The sequence below is a fragment of the Phoenix dactylifera genome, chromosome 9 (genome assembly GCF_051530095.1).
Source record: "Phoenix dactylifera cultivar Ajwa chromosome 9, Ajwa_hap1_PhDact_Kaust_v1.1, whole genome shotgun sequence".
Taxonomy (NCBI): domain Eukaryota; kingdom Viridiplantae; phylum Streptophyta; class Magnoliopsida; order Arecales; family Arecaceae; genus Phoenix; species Phoenix dactylifera.
In genome coordinates this window covers 10,891,723-10,907,962 of record NC_143198.1, presented here as the reverse complement: position 1 = coordinate 10,907,962, position 16,240 = coordinate 10,891,723, and the positions used below count along the sequence as shown (strand labels likewise).

Here is a 16,240-nt window from a genome sequence, read left to right as displayed (position 1 = left end):
CATTGGCTTGTCCCCTTGGACCCTTTTATAGATAGGATGTATAATGTAACGACTGAACATGGAAGGCGTTTAACGACTATATTCTGCAGGATTTGGACTGTAGACAGGATCATAAACTCAGATTGAGAGCTAGCATATTTTGGATGACGTATTTTGGAAGTTAAAATTTAAAGAATCTGTCGCCAGGTCCATGAACGTGGTAGGACGTTTTAGGAGCATATCATGGAGCATCAAGAAGGTGGCTCATGGATTGAATCTTATGAGATCACAGTACCAGATTTGGTACTTATGGCATTGGTTGCTACCACATTTGGGTATAGATATTGGAAAAGAAACGAACAAGATTTGGAGTCTGCGGGCAAGTTCATGAACTTCACAAGTGTATCATGGACCATACTTTTTCAGGACTTGACTGCAGATTATAGTCTATTTGGATGAGTGCATGGACAAACGGAATCATGAATTAGAATAAAAGGGATTCTTTATTTTGATGTGAGCATGTAAGGGCAAAATTCTCTCAATTCATTCTGGAATTCTGCAATGTTTTTTCTGAAGTAAATTAATGCTCCAACACTGTCTATATCAAAAATTTGATAATATTGTTTGTATATCACCATAATAAATAATCCTACAATGGTGGCTAGATGACGGAGGATGTGGGGAGTATCTGCGGGGAGCTTCTGCAGTTTTTCAAGTTGAGGTTGGTGTCCTAGCTAGAGAGTGGTAGTCCTACATTTGGACCTACCCCTGAGGTGAGAGTCTTGGAGTCCGAGAACGGTGATCTTATCAGGCCGATCACGACCATAGACATTCAGAAGGCTGTTTGGTCACTCGCGGAGGATAAGGCTCCTAGGTCGGATGGTTTATCTCTCCTCTTCTTTAGAAGGTACTGGCCTATTGTCCAACATGAGGTGGTGGCTTTTTTTCAGTAGTTCTTCTATGCATCCTTGATGCCTTAGGAATAGAAAAAAAAACCTTTGTTACTTTGATTTCCAAGAGGCTAGATGCTACTAAGCCGGGCCGTTATAGGTCCATTAGCTTTTGCTCCACTCCATACAAGGTCATTACGATGGTTATGGTTGCTAGACTTAGGAAGATTCTTCCCAAACTCATTAGGCTGAAGTAGGGGGCCTTTGTGGGAGGCTAGAGCATTTCTGACAACATCCTAGTTGCTCAAGGTTTCATGCGTGATCTTTAGAGAGCCCTGTTGACAGAGTCTTATGGCGATCAAGCTAGATATGGAGCGGGCCTAGAATTAGATGAGTTGGAGTTTTGTCTCCTCCTCCCTGGGGAGAGCTTTGAGTTCTATGAGGTGTCACTACAAGAAACTTGGACGTTAGCGACGCTTGTTTTGGCTATTAGCGACGCTTTTAAGCGTCGGTAGAAACCATCCCGACGCTTTTCAAAGCGTCGGTAAAGCGTCGCCTATGCTACAGTGGAAAAAACATTTTCCGACGCTTTGAAAAGCGTCGCTAATTCTAATTTAGCGACGTCTTTACCGACGCTTTAAAGCGTCGTGAATTACCATTTGCCAAGAAAGTTACCATTTGCGGTCTGCATCTTCTCCTCAATTTAGAAATACAAACAATCTTACCGATCGGTAACTTCATTTCATCCGTGCGAAGTGGTTGGGTTTGGCTATATAAACAGTTATTTTTTTTTTTAGACCGTCAACGTGGGACTAAAATGAGGTGGTTTTTTGGCTTCCGACAACGCCTTTAACGACGCTTTTAAGCGTTGTTATTTAACAACGCTAAAAAGCGTTATTAAAAGTGTCGTCAATTACATATTAACTTCAACGACGCTTTTAAGCGGCGTCATTAGCCGACGCTTTTAAGCGGCGTCATTAGCCGACGCTTTTAAAAAGCATCGGCAAATGTTGACGGGGAAAAATTTTTGCCGACGCATGGAATAAGCGTCGGCAAATAAGAGTCGGTAATTGTCTTTTTTTTGTGTAGTGTGTGGATTTGGTGAATCATGGGGTGCATTCAAGATCCATCATTTACCATTCTTGTGAACAACACTCCTAACATAGCAAAAACTGACTTCCATAAGGCTTAGGAAGGGGATGGGAGAGAGGAGGGGAGGGCGCGGGTAGGGGGATGGTTTATTTAATATTTGTGTTTCACATCTCTAATGATGAAAGTGCAATCAAAATTTTCATTATAAAGATGCAAATAAAATTATGATCTTAAAGGTCACATCCTTCTTTTTTCTGGTAGTTTTTTGCAGAGTTACTATTAGGATAAGATCATACATTTTAAATTTTGGCAATTGCAGAATTCATATTTAAAGAAATTAAAAAAAAATAGAGATAAAATCTCTCAATTTAGAGAAAGTTGGGTTTCTGGAAATTTATTGAACTATGATCGATCTGTTAGGTATAAGTATGATGAGTTTTCTCCCAAAAAGTTTCTAGTGGCGGATAATAGAGGAAGAGAGATAAGTGGAGATACGTGGGAACACTTAATTTTATTCCTTGAACTTACATATCATGGTCTTCTAAATATACGACTCTTCAGCTTTCAAAGTACGGTTAATAAATAGAACCCTTCACAAGTAACTTAGAATCACTCTTGGACCTTGCTAGGCAGGACAATATGTTGGATTACCATATAGAGCGTGAAGTTACTTTTCAGAATTCACATCTATGGTGTAGGACAAGAAGTATGAGGGATACCATGTAAATACAGCTCCAATCTCCTTCTAGCAGTCGCTCCAAAGGACTCGGCCATGTCGAGATCATTGGGTTCCATCCCATTTGGAAGTTTCCAGTCAAAATAGTAGAGAAGACAAGCAAGGGCAAGCTCCACGTTCGCTAGCCCAAATGACATCCCGGGACATATCCTCCTTCCAGCGCCGAAAGGTATGAACTCGAAATCGGTTCCCTTGAAGTCAATGTCAGTACCTGCAAATCTCTCAGGCTTGAATTCCTCGGCGTCGCCCCAGTGTTGTGGATCTCTCCCAATTGCCCATGCATTCACAACCACTCTTGTCTTCGCAGGAATCTCGTATCCAAGCACTTCACATGTCTCTCGACACTCTCGAGGAAGTAGCAGTGGCACTGGAACGTGCAGTCTAAGAGCCTCTTTGATGACTAGTTTTAAGTAGTGTAATTCCTTGATCTTTGCTTCAGTCACCTTTGCCCTTTCTCCAAATATGTCCCTTACCTCTGACTGTGCGTGCTTCATCACTCTTGGATGCCTAATGAGCTCCGACATGGCCCATTCCAGAGTGGTGGCTGATGTCTCGCTTCCGGCTCCAATAATGTCCTACCGAAAAATAAACTAGTAAAGTGTTGTATCGTGGCAGCTAGAAATTAAAACACAAAGCTAGAGCTTTTTTTTTTTTTTGAAGAGATGTTTTTCTTTGAGAAGAACTTACAAAGATAACAGCTTTAACGGCATCCATTGTGAGAGGTAATTCAAGGCCACCTTCCTCCTGAATTATTAGGAGGATGTCAAGCAAATCCTCCTCCGTGGATTCAGTCTTTGTCCTCTCTTTGTGTTCTCGGATGATGCCATCCAAGATCTGATCAACCTTTTCGCGGCACCTCTGCACCTTGAGCGTCATCCCGCTGACGAAACTCACGATGGATGATGACGGGAACAAGTCGGCTAGATTGAAGCCCCCTGCTGCCTCTATCGAATCGGTCAATGCTGCTAAAAATGCACTTTGATCCTTGCACTTGTTTCCGATGACAGCCCTCGTCGTAATGTTATTTGTCATCGTAAAAAGTTGATCGCTAAGGTTCACCGGCGAGGCATTATTTGTCGACGAAATGGACTGGATGAGGTTCATCACTTCCTCCTCCCGAATGGATTGAAATGATTGTACGCGCTTGGGGCTTAGCAGCTCCAAGATGCAGATCTTTCGCAACTGCCTCCAGTAGTCGCCGTAGGGGGCAAAAATAAGGTCCTTGCCGCCGTATGTAAGTATCTTGAGAGCTACGGTCAGGGGTCTGCTGCAGAAGGCGATGTCATGGCTCTTCATGATCTCTTTGGCTGCTTCTGGGGAGGAGACGACGAGGGTTGGGACCTCACCAAGCTTTACAAGCATGAGCGGTCCATGTTTCCTTGCCAAGTCTCGGAAGGACCGGTGCGGCAGAGAGCCAATGAGGTGGTGGATGCTGCCGATGATGGGGAGCTCCCATGGTCCTGGGGGCAGTTTGGAATGGGGCCTGCCACCAGAACTTCGGAACTTTAGGAACAAGAGAAGGAAGATGAGGAAGAGGGAGCAGTAGAAAAGTTCCATGGTGGACTGGAAGCGAGGGGGGTGGAGAGAGACCTTATAATGGTAGAGTTATTTGTTAGACTAGGTGGGGGAAGAGAGACTTATAAGGGGTGCAGAAGATCCGATCGAATCATTATGTGTGGGGCGTTGAGTTTCTCGGTCATGTTACGACAAACAATTTTGTTTTGGTTCCATTTCAGGAAAACGTGGAAACTTTTTTAAAAACTTTTAAAAAATAATAGCTTATCAATCCTCTGCATCATTAGCAAAAGCAACAGGCCTGATAGCAAAAGCAACAATTTATATCTAGCCAGCTGTTGACAATGTGACAGCCCATGTGAGGAGTGGCGGGGCATCTCTAAATGCTCCAGGGAATGCAATTCATTAAAATGCTGAGCTCTAAGTAATATAAATTGAATTGCCGTTCGTTGTGGGCCCAACAAAACCTGCTAACCTACAACAATAATACACCATGCTTTTTGGATACGTGAGGTCCGGCCAGCAGTGTGCGGGCTGACTACGTCCGAAGGCCATGCTAAGGTTTCATGCACCCCTCTTTTGGAGCGTTTGGTATGGGGTCATCATCTCAGGATCAAGGATGATGTGGATGGAGGTGATAAAATCATCGCATTTGATTGCACCACGGTGATCCTACGTGGCAGTGATCCTAAATCACCTCCACTTCTTAAATCATCGCCCAACCCGGTGATGGAATATCCGTCCTTGAGGTCGGAAATCTAAGATCACCCCATGGCAGTGATCTTGGATTGAAAGTTAAAGACAAAAATACCCCTCAATTTAGCAGAAAAATTAATATATCAATATACCATCAATATATTATGTCAATGTTATATATATATATATATAATGTCAATATTATATATATATATAATATTATGTTGATATTATATATTATATTAATGATATATATTATATTATAATATATTACTAATCATATTATTATTGAAGGATAATTTTAAATTATAGTAGAAATATATTATTATATTATTATATTTATATAATGAAAATATTTAATATATTACTCCTATTTACCTTATTTTTTAATCAAAATAATTATTAGTATTAAAAAATCTATTATAAGTATAAATAAAAATATTAATTCTATAATAAAAATAACATATTTTTATAATATTAATAATTTATAGGAGTAATAAATATATTTTTATAGAATATATTAATAATTAATATATTGATAAATATATTAATATTTTATTATAATATATTTTATATGATTAATAAATATATGATAAGGGATACTAAAAGTAGAATATGTGACAAAATTATGAAACTATTATAGGAATTAGCAAATTGACTTATATTTTTGATTCATGAGAATTAAAAACACATAAAAAATCCATCTAAGATACATCAGGGGTATTTGTGGTATTATGTGGTCGGTGATCTTGAATCTCCGTACCATACCAAACAAGTTACTCATGGATATCTGGAGATTTTTAATCACTGGACCATAACCTACCAAACACATTGATCTTAAATTATTGGAGATCAAATCACTCTAATATTCGAATCACCAAAGATCTTAGATCACGGTGGTGATCCTGTTGGGGTTACTAAATGCCCCCTTCATGGCAGAGGGAAGGGAGGCTCAAAGGGGTGATCGCGCCTTTCCTCCACCTGACAAGATCCCGAGAATGCGCCTGGTGAGATCAAAATGCCTAGGAAGGCGGTTGGAGGAGATTGGTCCGTCGACAAAGGGCAATGTGGGTCAAGGTGCACCCAGCGAGGTCAGATGGAGTAAGGCAAACGGCAATTCAGATGGGAGATGCGGGGGAAATAGCCACCTTGCAGTAGCATATGTAGTTGGTGGCTTTTTTCCGACGAAGAAGTTGAAGAAACTTGGCATCGGTGGAGTACTAGTTTAATTGTTAAGTCTATGGGCGAAGGATTTCTTTGGACATCATTCAAAGGGAAATGAAGGTTTGATGCGGGATTGATGGAGAGCTTCAAGTTCTCCCTCTCTCAAATAGGGTAATTGTTCAAATTCTCTTCTAAAGAGGAGAAGGCAAATGTCCTAATGAAGGGGCTATGATCCCTGGCAGAACAAGTATTTGCCTTGGAGAACTGGTGACGTTGGCATGCCTAGCACATGTGGCCGCATGGGTCATAGATCCCATAGGCACAAATCTCAAAATCCAACATGAGTTTTGCCTTATTAGAAAATTTTAGTATTAGTTAATTTTGGGGGTTTGATTTTTATGAACTTTCTTCATGGCCTGCGTGAGTCGTATCAAACTTGCTTTTTTGTTTTTTTACCGCACCATCTTTCATTTTTGGCACTTATGGAGTCGACTCTCTCAGTTCAGGAGTCAACTTCTCAAATGATTGGGGTCAACTCATTGCTTTTAGGGATCAACTCTTCAATGAAATAAGTTTCACTGCTTTCTGTCTTTCCACTATAGTCGTTCTGGGATCGACTTTAGTCAGCTCGTGAATTCTATGGGTGAACTCACCCATCCGATAATTTTTCCAGCTCTCTGTCTTTTCTTTGTGGCTATTTAGGGGTTGGCTTGTTTTTGTTTGATGTCAACTCTTGCTAAGTTGGAGTTGGCTCGTGTATTCATGGGTCGACTTGGCACTTAGTTGAATTTTATGGCTTTTTGTCTATCTTCTGAGACAGATCTAGGGTCGACTCACAATCTGTTGGAGTTGACTCATAAAGGCGCAAGGAGTAGATCGGCTGCAACAAGGAAGTTCATGTCGATGACATGCTAGTGAAGAGCAGGCAAAACAAGCACCATGTTGCCAACTTGGATGAGACCTTCCAGACCCTAAGAAGATACTACATTAAACTTAACCCAAGACTTCTCCAAACCGATCCCTAGCAAGATACTCTATGTTACCCTAAGTGACAAGCCAAGAGGGGGGGATGAATTGGATTTTCTAAATTTTTAATCCCTTAATCAAATTAATAGATGAATGGGTAGTTTAGCTAATATTAATTAAGTGTGTGTAGTAAAATTAGAAAAGCACATAATACAGACACACAAGACATATAGTGGTTCGATGCTCTCCTAAGCACCTACGTCCACTCCCCAAGCATCTCCTTGGAAATTTACTATAATCTCGCGGATTATAGTTGGATTGTTATCCGGGCTCACAATCCAAAAACCTTTATACTTTGGTTTTCCGGGATCACCAATAACCTACTTTGGTTTTGCGGGCTCACCAACAACCTACAATGTTGGTTTTATGGGCTTACCAACTAACCTTACAACAAGATTAATAAGTAACAAAAGAGAGCTCTTAAGAGAGCAAATAAAACAATTATAAACTACAAAGAAGAGTTTAGAGAATGTTTATCGCTTTGGAGGAGCTATTCTCTTCTTTGTCAAGCTTGCTTCGCTTCATAAGGATTGGTGGAGTTATTGATGACTCTTTGAGACTGCTCAACAACTTTCTTTTGGCCCTTTTGATGAAATAATTGAATGAGGCTTTTTTTTCTAGGGTTTACTCTTGAATATTCTTCTTTAATGTCAAAAGATATTTTCCTCTGATGAATAGTGTCTCTTAAATACCTCCCCAACCTCTATTGGTCACTCTCCAACTGTTTGAATTGAAAAACTAGCCATTTCTAGCCGTTGGAAGCTCAAAAAGTACTTCTGCAGAACTAGTCGTTGGGCTGTCACTCGTGCTGGGGTCGACCCAAGCTTTTCCGAGGTCGACTTAAGTTACTGTTCATCAGCCTTGGGGTCGACTCAAACTTCTCTGGAGTCGGCCCCTGCTACAGTGGGGTCGGCCTTCTCAGGAACTACAAAACCTTATTTTTCTGACTGTTTTCACTGAGGTCGACTCATGCTTTCTTGGGGTCGACCTAAGCTCTATTGGGGTCGGCCCTCTCAGGAATTCCAGAGACATGTTTTTTGAACACTCATCCTAGGGTCGGCTCATGTTCTCTTGGGGTCGGCTCCACTAGGGTCGGCTCAAGTCTTCCTGGGGTCGTTTCAAGAAAATTTGGGGTCGACCCTCTCAGTAAATTCCAAAGAGTTGTTTTCTTTGAGGTTGCAAGTTGGGGTCGGCTCAAGGATACTTGGGGTCGGCCCCAGTTACTGTTCATCTATGCCATTTTTGCAAGTAAGTGCCAGATTGTTCCAAAACGTGCCGGGGTCGACTCCACTTCTTCTGGGGTCGACTCCTACTCTGTGCCAAGTGTGTCACTCCGTGCTAGTGCGTGCCATATGTTTCAGGATCGACTCCAAACCTCTTTGGGGTCGCTCAACTCATAATTTCCTGCATCTTAAGGTTAGACTAATTCATAGGATCAATAGAACATATTTCAAATAATTTTGAGTGTATGGCATGATAGAGCTTCATACCCTTAACAATAAAATTACAGTTTTGCCCTTAAGGGTATTCTTCACTTGAAACTTTGCGAAAGTAGATTTTAAAAGCTCTCTATCATTTTCTACTACATATTTTATCTTTTTGTTAATCATTGTGAGTCGTTTTGATCTCAATCTCTCAATGTATCGTGAGTGTATCGAGGGTGTGGTATGTATTAGTGATGTATCAAGTTAAATTGTATTATTAATTTGATATTCCCTCAATTGTTGTGTTAATCATCGAAATAACATTATCATCCTCACTCTACCTTTAACTTATGGTTTCCTTGATGGCCATGAGCATGGTTCTTGATGGCCAGAATCTAAAAGCCTATATACTATGCGAGCTAGGTCCTCCAAGATGCAAAAATCAGGTATGCCAAGCTGGAGAAGGTAGCATATGCCCTGGTCATCTTAGCGAGGAAACTCTGCCCGTACTTTCAGACTCGTTCAATCACTGCCCTATCCGATCAACCACTGAGACAAGTACTGCAAAGGTTAAATTCATTGGGAAGATTGGAAAAGTGGGCATTAGAGCTTGGCGAATTTGATATCCACTACCATCTCCGACATGCTATCAAGGCATAGACATTGGTAGACTTCATTGTGGAATGCTCAATCTCCAAGCACTTGGAGGACAACACGCCGCCAGTGTAGCATGAGCCGGAGGATTTGTGGACGCCCCACATGGATGGATCCTCCAATACAAATAAAAGTAGTGCTAAATTGATCTTAACAAGCCCTAAGGGATTCATAGCCAAATATGCATTGTGTTTGGGTTTTCAGGCCTTAAACAACGAGACAGAATATGAGGCCCTCCTAATTGGATTGAAGCTTGCCTAAGAGCTTAAGGTTCCACGCCGGAAGGTCTTCACCAATTCTCAATTGGTGGAGGGGCAGGTTCAAGGAGACTTGGCAAGGGCCCCGATGATGGTGTGGTACCTGCTAAAAGTTAAGAAAGCCTCCTCAGCCTTTGAAAAGTTTGAGATCCTGCAAGTCCAGAGGCTGGAGAATTCCATAGCCGACCTATTGTCGAAACTGGCTACCTCAGATTACCTTGACCTTCATAAGACGACCTACGTCCAGGTGCTTGATCAACCATTCCTTTTGTTCTGGGGATCCACGGGATCTTCGACGGAATTAGGGTTGACAGGGCAGAGGTCGGTTCAGCCTTTGGTGGGGTCTGAGGTCTGCCTGGCCTCTGGCCGAGGTCGGCTCGGCCTTAGGCAGGGTCCAAGGTCAGCCTGGCTCTTAGTAGGACCGAGGTCTGGCTTGCTCGGCTGGAATTGGGTGGCTCCACGCTAGAGTAGGACGATCCATTTTGCCTCCCATCGATAAATATTGATTTGTTGTTTAATTTTTAGGCGAGAATTTTGTAAAAACAATATGATTCATTCTATAAGATTTGATATTAACATGAGATCATATGACATGATAATATTAAATTTTTTTGCCATATTTTTTATTATGAACAACTGAATTATCTTTATTAAATTTTGATCATTTTTTATTAGATTTTTTTAAGTGTATATCCTCCTAAATTTGCATAATTATATGAGTATCCTTGTAAAGTTACAATTTGCATCTGTATCCTTATCAAGTTTTTTATTTGCGTGTCTACCTGTAAGAATATATATATATATATATATATATATAATATATATATATATATATATATATATATATATATTGCTTAAACGGGTGCTTCATACAGTGCGTGTACGAATACACCCAATAAAATCGAAATACAACAGCTCGTGGAGTGCCAGTGGCAGCTCCCTCTCCCCTGACCAAAGGGTGTACCCTGAGTGGTAGGCTGCATAGGTAGCCACCCAGTCGGCCGCCTTATTGGCTTTTCTGAATACATATTTAAACTGGAAGGCCCCCCATCTCTCATCATCATTCCTATGTCCCGGATCAAGGGGTGGTCCGTGCTCTCACCCCTCGACCCCTCCTCCCCCGAATCTATCCGATAACCGTGGCCGAGTCGCCCTCCAGAATGATTGAACTGGCCTACAGCATTACTCGCGCATGTCGAAGATCCGCCTAGGCAGCTTGCAACTCAGTCTCCGGAACCAACGTGTCAAACAGTTGGTAGCACCTGTTGCCACCACCCTGGAGTGCTTTCCTGAGACACCAAGCTGACCACGGAGACCGTGCCGATCACCCTCCCCTAGGTGCATGCTTGCCCTTCGGGATTTCCTACTGGCCGGCCCGATGTGTTCCCCTTCGCCTCGACCCTCGACGACCACGCCGGCGGAAACCAGCCGTTGATGAACACAGATCACACAGAGTCACGAAAACAGTGCCTTTTTCACCATCACGGCTGTTGTGAGCTTCCCATGCGGCCGCCCATGCATCCCCCTGCCGTCCGGAGACTACCCGTTAGACTACGAATCACCTCGGAGACTAGCCATTGGCTTCTCTCTCTGGAACCAGAGCTTCTCTCTCTAAACTCAACCAAACGAAAACGAGTTTTTTCACTAGCGACCATTGCAACCCAAAAATTGGGAGAAGATTTGGAAGATCTCTATAAGATTGTCACCATCCTTTGGAAAAATATTTTTAGTCATTTCAAATTTAAATTATTTATTTTTAATAGTATTAGATGATATGAGTATATAAATAAAAAAAGAATAATTTACATGTAAAATAAATATTTTATAAAGATATGCATATAAATAGTAATTTTTTATATTTTAAAATCAGGCAAATTTTTTTTAATATTTTAACGGTGGAGAAATTAGACAGACAGCAGTGATTAACGTTGGAAATGACCGACGGCTGATGGAGCACGTCCGTATGCGAGCGTTCTGGCACGACATTACTGCTCCGTTTGTGAATTGTGATGGATGTTGTCGACCGTCCGATGTATGATTTTATTTTTTTCTTGTTGGTCGATTTCAGCCTTCAATCTATATCTAGTTGCATGAATCGAATGGACTTGGCAACTTTTGCCTCACCGAGAAAAGCCTCAGGGAAGGAGAGCGGTCCGTCTAATGAATCCCATGGTGTGGCATAAGGTCGCTGCAGTTTCTGGTACCCTCTCCCCCACTCCTCCAGCGACCACACCCCCCCCGCCCCCCCCCCCCGCCCCCTTCTTTCTCTTACTCTATCTCTCTCTGTATGAGAAAGAAATCAATTGCTTCATTTTTGAAGCTATCTTTTAATTTTTTTTTCTTGCTTAGAAGTAACTTTAGACTAGCTTAATTTGATTTTGCGAGGGGAAGAGTTCATTTTTTTCCCCTTCGTTTTTTTGAGTTTTCTAATCTTGTTTTTCAAGAAATTATTTGCTCTGATTTATGCGATTTGAGACAGGGGTTGCTGCGCTTGGTCTCGGGACTTATGGGGCCCATGGCTTCAGGCCCCAAAACCCTTCTTACAAAGAGGTAACTAGCTTCTTAGGGCTTTTTTATTTCTTGTATGTAAGATTTTGAGGAGAAAAAGAGAAACCTAGCAAGTGTTCAGAAATAGCCGGGGATCTTGTAGTTTTCCTTCCTTTTAGTTTGCAAATTTTTGTTTATTTTTCTTTTTCTTTTTGAAACTGGCAGGTCTGGCAGACTGCGTCTCTGTATCATTTGGTTCACACGGCAGCGTTAGTTGGAGCTCCCATAACCAAACACCCCCAAATTGTGGGTACCATAGTGCATTACTTATTTCATTATCTTACAATCCACTTTTTGCCCCTTTCGCTCCTGTTGTTGATTTGTTTGCTGAATTGCGATCTTTGTACCGAACTTCTGTCCTCTGTGCAGTTTGGAGGCCTATTGACTGCTGGGATTTTGGCATTCTCTGGAACGTGAGTGCATTCCATTTATATTTTCATCTATTATCTGTTTTAGGCTTTTCTGTATTATCGAAAAAACCATGCAGTAGCCCACTTAAGAGTATTCTTGAGCATACCAAATAAATTGAAGTCATTCATCCAAACACTGGAATTTAAATATGCCAATCCAGTTGATCACCATCATAATAATCAACGCACAGTGGTACAACTTGTAGGTACGGGAAAAAGATTATGTCAAAGAACTTTATGAATTGATGTCGGGTGGATACACCACCTGATGGTAGAAACCAGAGGTCTGAAGACAAAAGATTGTGCTTTAGTCAATGGCAAGAGATTATTTCTATAGAGTCAAGGTTTTAAGTTCCGGCCATCCCGTCCCATTTCTGTAAGAAAATGGGAGCGGTATAGGGTTGGAACTTCGAAACCCATCCATGCAAGAGAAAAAGAAAGAGGAAAGAAAGAAGGAAGGAAAGATGAAGAAAAAAAGTGAAAGGAAAGAAGAAGAAGAAAAAAGACATAAAGAAAGAGAGAAGAAAAGAAAGAAAGGAGGGAAAGAAGGAAGAAAGGAAAGAGAAAGAAGTAGAATGAGGGAAAAATAAGAAAGGAAGGGGTGAGAAAAAGAAAGAAAATGGAAGGGAAAGAGAGGAAAGTAGAGGAAAAAGAAAGAAAAGAAGGAAAGAAAGAAGAAAAAGAAAGAAAGAAAGGAAGGAAGAAAGGAAAGAAAAAGGGGAGAGAGATGGGGACCGTAGCTGGGATGGGGCGGGACAGTGGGGCGTCTCGTTTCATTGAGAAACAAGGATGCTCCTGTCCTATGAGATGTAAAACCTTGTGTAGAGTATTTTAGAGAAAGAGTATTTTAGAGAAAAGTGGAATTCAAAATTTGTGGTTTGCTTAAGTGTTTTGGAATTAGAGATGAAAAATATTGTTGTCTACAAACTAGCACAGATGTGTCTTGGTAATATCAAGAATTCAGACCATTTTGAACGCATAAAGAACTTAGATGATGAGGTCCTAATAGATGTTATTTTGTGTATTTGGAAAATCGAAAGAAAAGTGTAACCATACCTGATTTCTAAATTAATGCAAAAAAACAAAAGCGTAATCTAAAATTTAATTTATATTTTGATGCCTGAAAAAACATAATCATACAAAGATTTACCCGAGGAATAACAATCTTTAAAATGAAATAATTTCATGCTATGAAGGTCAAGCATTGGGGAAATTATTCTTACTTGGCAATTGTTTAATATGTCCAAAATACCAAGGAACTTACATGGTGGGGAACTTGAAGGAAGAAGGCACATTGAGTTTGTAGGCAAGGCATGTATGAGGGAACGATAATGATTAGAAAAATTACTCATGGATAATCTGGAGAGTTGTTCAATGGCAATAGGCCTTCAACGAGAAACAACTTAAATCCCTTTAACTTTATATATTTGCTCATACTTTGGAGAAATTGTCTTACTTATAGATGGTATAACAATCGTTGATGATGCCAAAGAAGGCCAGTGTGGGTGCAAGTTTTCAGGTAATTTAGGGAGTCAAGGTTGCTGCATTACCCAAACTAATTGTTTTACTTCAATAACAGTGGATTCATTTTTCGAAGGTTAGTTGGATGAAGTTGTATCAAATAGAACTGAAGCTGGATAGGTGATATTAATGCTAGGCCTTAAGGCTCTGGTTAGTGGGACTCTTGTACAAGTATGACTACATATCTAGCATTGTAACTGTATTATGGAAGTTCCTTATGGAACATCAGGTTGATTACAAGTCTGCTTTCGGGTCAAAATATGTTTTAGGAAGTCCTAAGTTGATTTTCAGCCGATTCAGAAACAAATACCTTGGACTTTTTAAAATACTTTTAGGTATCTATGAATCTCATTGTTTTAAAAATTGACTGCTATAGCATTTTCAGTTGAAAACCACTATGCTAAGTGTGTTAGGGGTGCTGTACGGCACTTGGGTATGAAGCACCTGGTATATCGGGTGAAAACCTACCACAGTGGCTGCTAGTGTACTCTTAGTCACCTCTAGTTTTGATGCTTAAGAAGTAGAGCTCTTAGAAGTAGATTGGTCATTAAGATGGTCATTTTTTAATTTGTCATTTGACTTTTTGGTCTAGAGTCTAGAAAAGTCTATTATCTATTGATGGTGATATTCTCTTTGGGGAATTATGTTATATGATTATGAACATCTTTCATGGTTGACGATATGCGATTGACATCTTTGTTTTATGATTAATATTATATGATTGTGGATATTTTTATCTCATAAGTGATACTATTATGTTTGGTGGATGATGATATTAGTCATTAGATTATGGACCTTGACACTATATGAAAGTTGACATGATATTGTGATGATAAGTGATGATGTTTTATAGATTTGCCGTTAATGCTTGTTTTTCATTGCTTTTTGCATGAAATTGATGGAACATATTAATTTTTGATACTTAGAAAAATACTGATATATTTTAGCAGTCTGTTTCGGGTTCATGGTGCTTGCTATCTATTATGAAAGCACTCGGCCACTACGTGCCCATTGTCTGCTTTTTAATACATTGATCAATCTAGGGCATGAGTATTTATTTAGGAGCAGGTTTTGAGTGATTTTATTTTAATTATTATTTTTCATCCATGATGGCCTCTACTATCACCTATGTTATTGTTTTATAACAAAGGATATTCTGCTTACTACCCTCTTTCTTCCCTCTCCACTGTCTTTTAACATTTATCTTTTTTATCTCTTGCATCCATACCTACAATACCTTGTGTAGATCAGCACTATATTGAAAGGTGCTGTCAAGAGAAATGCAGAAAAACTCTTGCCATTGCCATTTATGTTACAAAGTGTTATTTTTTAATTATAAATAGGAGAACGATACCCCTATGTTGATAACCTTACAAAAGGACAAAAGCAATTTGTTGAAGCTAGCATAAAAGAAATTGATAGGTAGTTGGTAGATCATTCAGTTTGTCGATGTATGATGACCTCCTATCTTGATTTACTTGGGTTGCCTAGAGATGATATTTAAGTATATGAAGTAGTCTGTAGTGGGGATGATATTTAAGTACATGATATCAAGTTCATACCTCGCATCATTAACCTAAAGATTGATATCTGCATAGAAAGTTCTGTTGGTTGAACTATACAGGTGAACTGGTTTTATTCACCAAGGTTTGAGGGTGTTTGCTTTTGTTGCCTATAAATTACAGACTTCCGTCTTTCTTGTTCATAACATTCTTCTTCTAGAAGTATCTAGTAGCTCATTAACCTATGAGAATGGATAGGTCATACATCAACTATAAGTGTATTTGCATAGCTCCTGTCCGTAGATAATACTGATGTGCAGATTATGTTCTAGTTGCTGTCAATTCTTTCCATTCTTTTAATAGAATTATGATATTTTTACAAAAGAAGCTCAAAGGAAATTATTGTAATTTCCTCAGGTGCTATACTGTGGCTTACCTTGAAGACAGAAGGTACTCTTCACTAGCACCATTTGGTGGCTTTGCATTTATTGCTGCTTGGGCCAGCCTGCTCTTCTGATGGCAAATATTTCTTCGGCAGTGCATCTCTAAATTATATGCTTGTGATGCTTAGCTTTATATGGTTTAGTCCTGGGGCATGATGTTTACACTTGGAGCATTCTGGGAATAATTTCCACTGAATGTTACATTCTTCTAAATGTTGGACATTGGATATGTGCTTATGCAAATCCATGTGAATCGAATTTACCATATTTATCTCCTGAAACCCAATATTTTGGCTGTTCATTTTACCAATGTGGTGATGCTTTTTCTGTTTATCAAGAGTTTTATCTTGTGTGTTAGAATGTTAAGAGTACATTTCATTTGAA

The 16,240-nt window shown here is 40.0% G+C and overlaps 2 protein-coding genes across 2 annotated transcripts; one reads left to right on the top strand and one right to left on the bottom strand.

Moving 5' to 3' along the window:
- Positions 1-2,216: 2,216 nt before the first annotated feature.
- LOC103721933 (desmethyl-deoxy-podophyllotoxin synthase-like) lies at positions 2,217-4,305 on the bottom strand. The gene is made up of 2 exons (XM_008812321.5): positions 3,385-4,305; positions 2,217-3,272 (listed from the first exon to the last, which is right to left on the bottom strand). Exons 1-2 carry the CDS (start codon positions 4,252-4,254, stop codon positions 2,649-2,651), a joined length of 1,494 nt encoding a protein of 497 aa, XP_008810543.2. The 5' UTR covers positions 4,255-4,305; the 3' UTR covers positions 2,217-2,648.
- Positions 4,306-11,503: 7,198 nt separating this feature from the next.
- Positions 11,504-16,157, top strand: LOC103721929 (uncharacterized). The gene is made up of 5 exons (XM_008812317.4): positions 11,504-11,633; positions 11,913-11,983; positions 12,146-12,226; positions 12,350-12,393; positions 15,831-16,157. The coding sequence occupies exons 1-5, from the start codon at positions 11,594-11,596 to the stop codon at positions 15,928-15,930; spliced, it is 336 nt and encodes a 111-aa protein (XP_008810539.3). The 5' UTR covers positions 11,504-11,593; the 3' UTR covers positions 15,931-16,157.
- Positions 16,158-16,240: the final 83 nt, after the last annotated feature.

Bases quoted from the DNA above. Each gene is read 5' to 3' on its own strand.
- LOC103721933 (XM_008812321.5), bottom strand. From the start codon at position 4,254: ATGGAACTTTTCTACTGCTCCCTCTTCCTCATCTTCCTTCTCTTGTTC. The intron at 3,273-3,384 runs GTAAGTTCTTCT...ATTTTTCGGTAG, and splicing joins CCGTTAAAGCTGTTATCTTT to GACATTATTGGAGCCGGAAG.
- LOC103721929 (XM_008812317.4), top strand. From the start codon at position 11,594: ATGAATCCCATGGTGTGGCATAAGGTCGCTGCAGTTTCTG. The intron at 11,634-11,912 runs GTACCCTCTCCC...GATTTGAGACAG, and splicing joins TAAGGTCGCTGCAGTTTCTG to GGGTTGCTGCGCTTGGTCTC. The intron at 11,984-12,145 runs GTAACTAGCTTC...TGAAACTGGCAG, and splicing joins AAAACCCTTCTTACAAAGAG to GTCTGGCAGACTGCGTCTCT.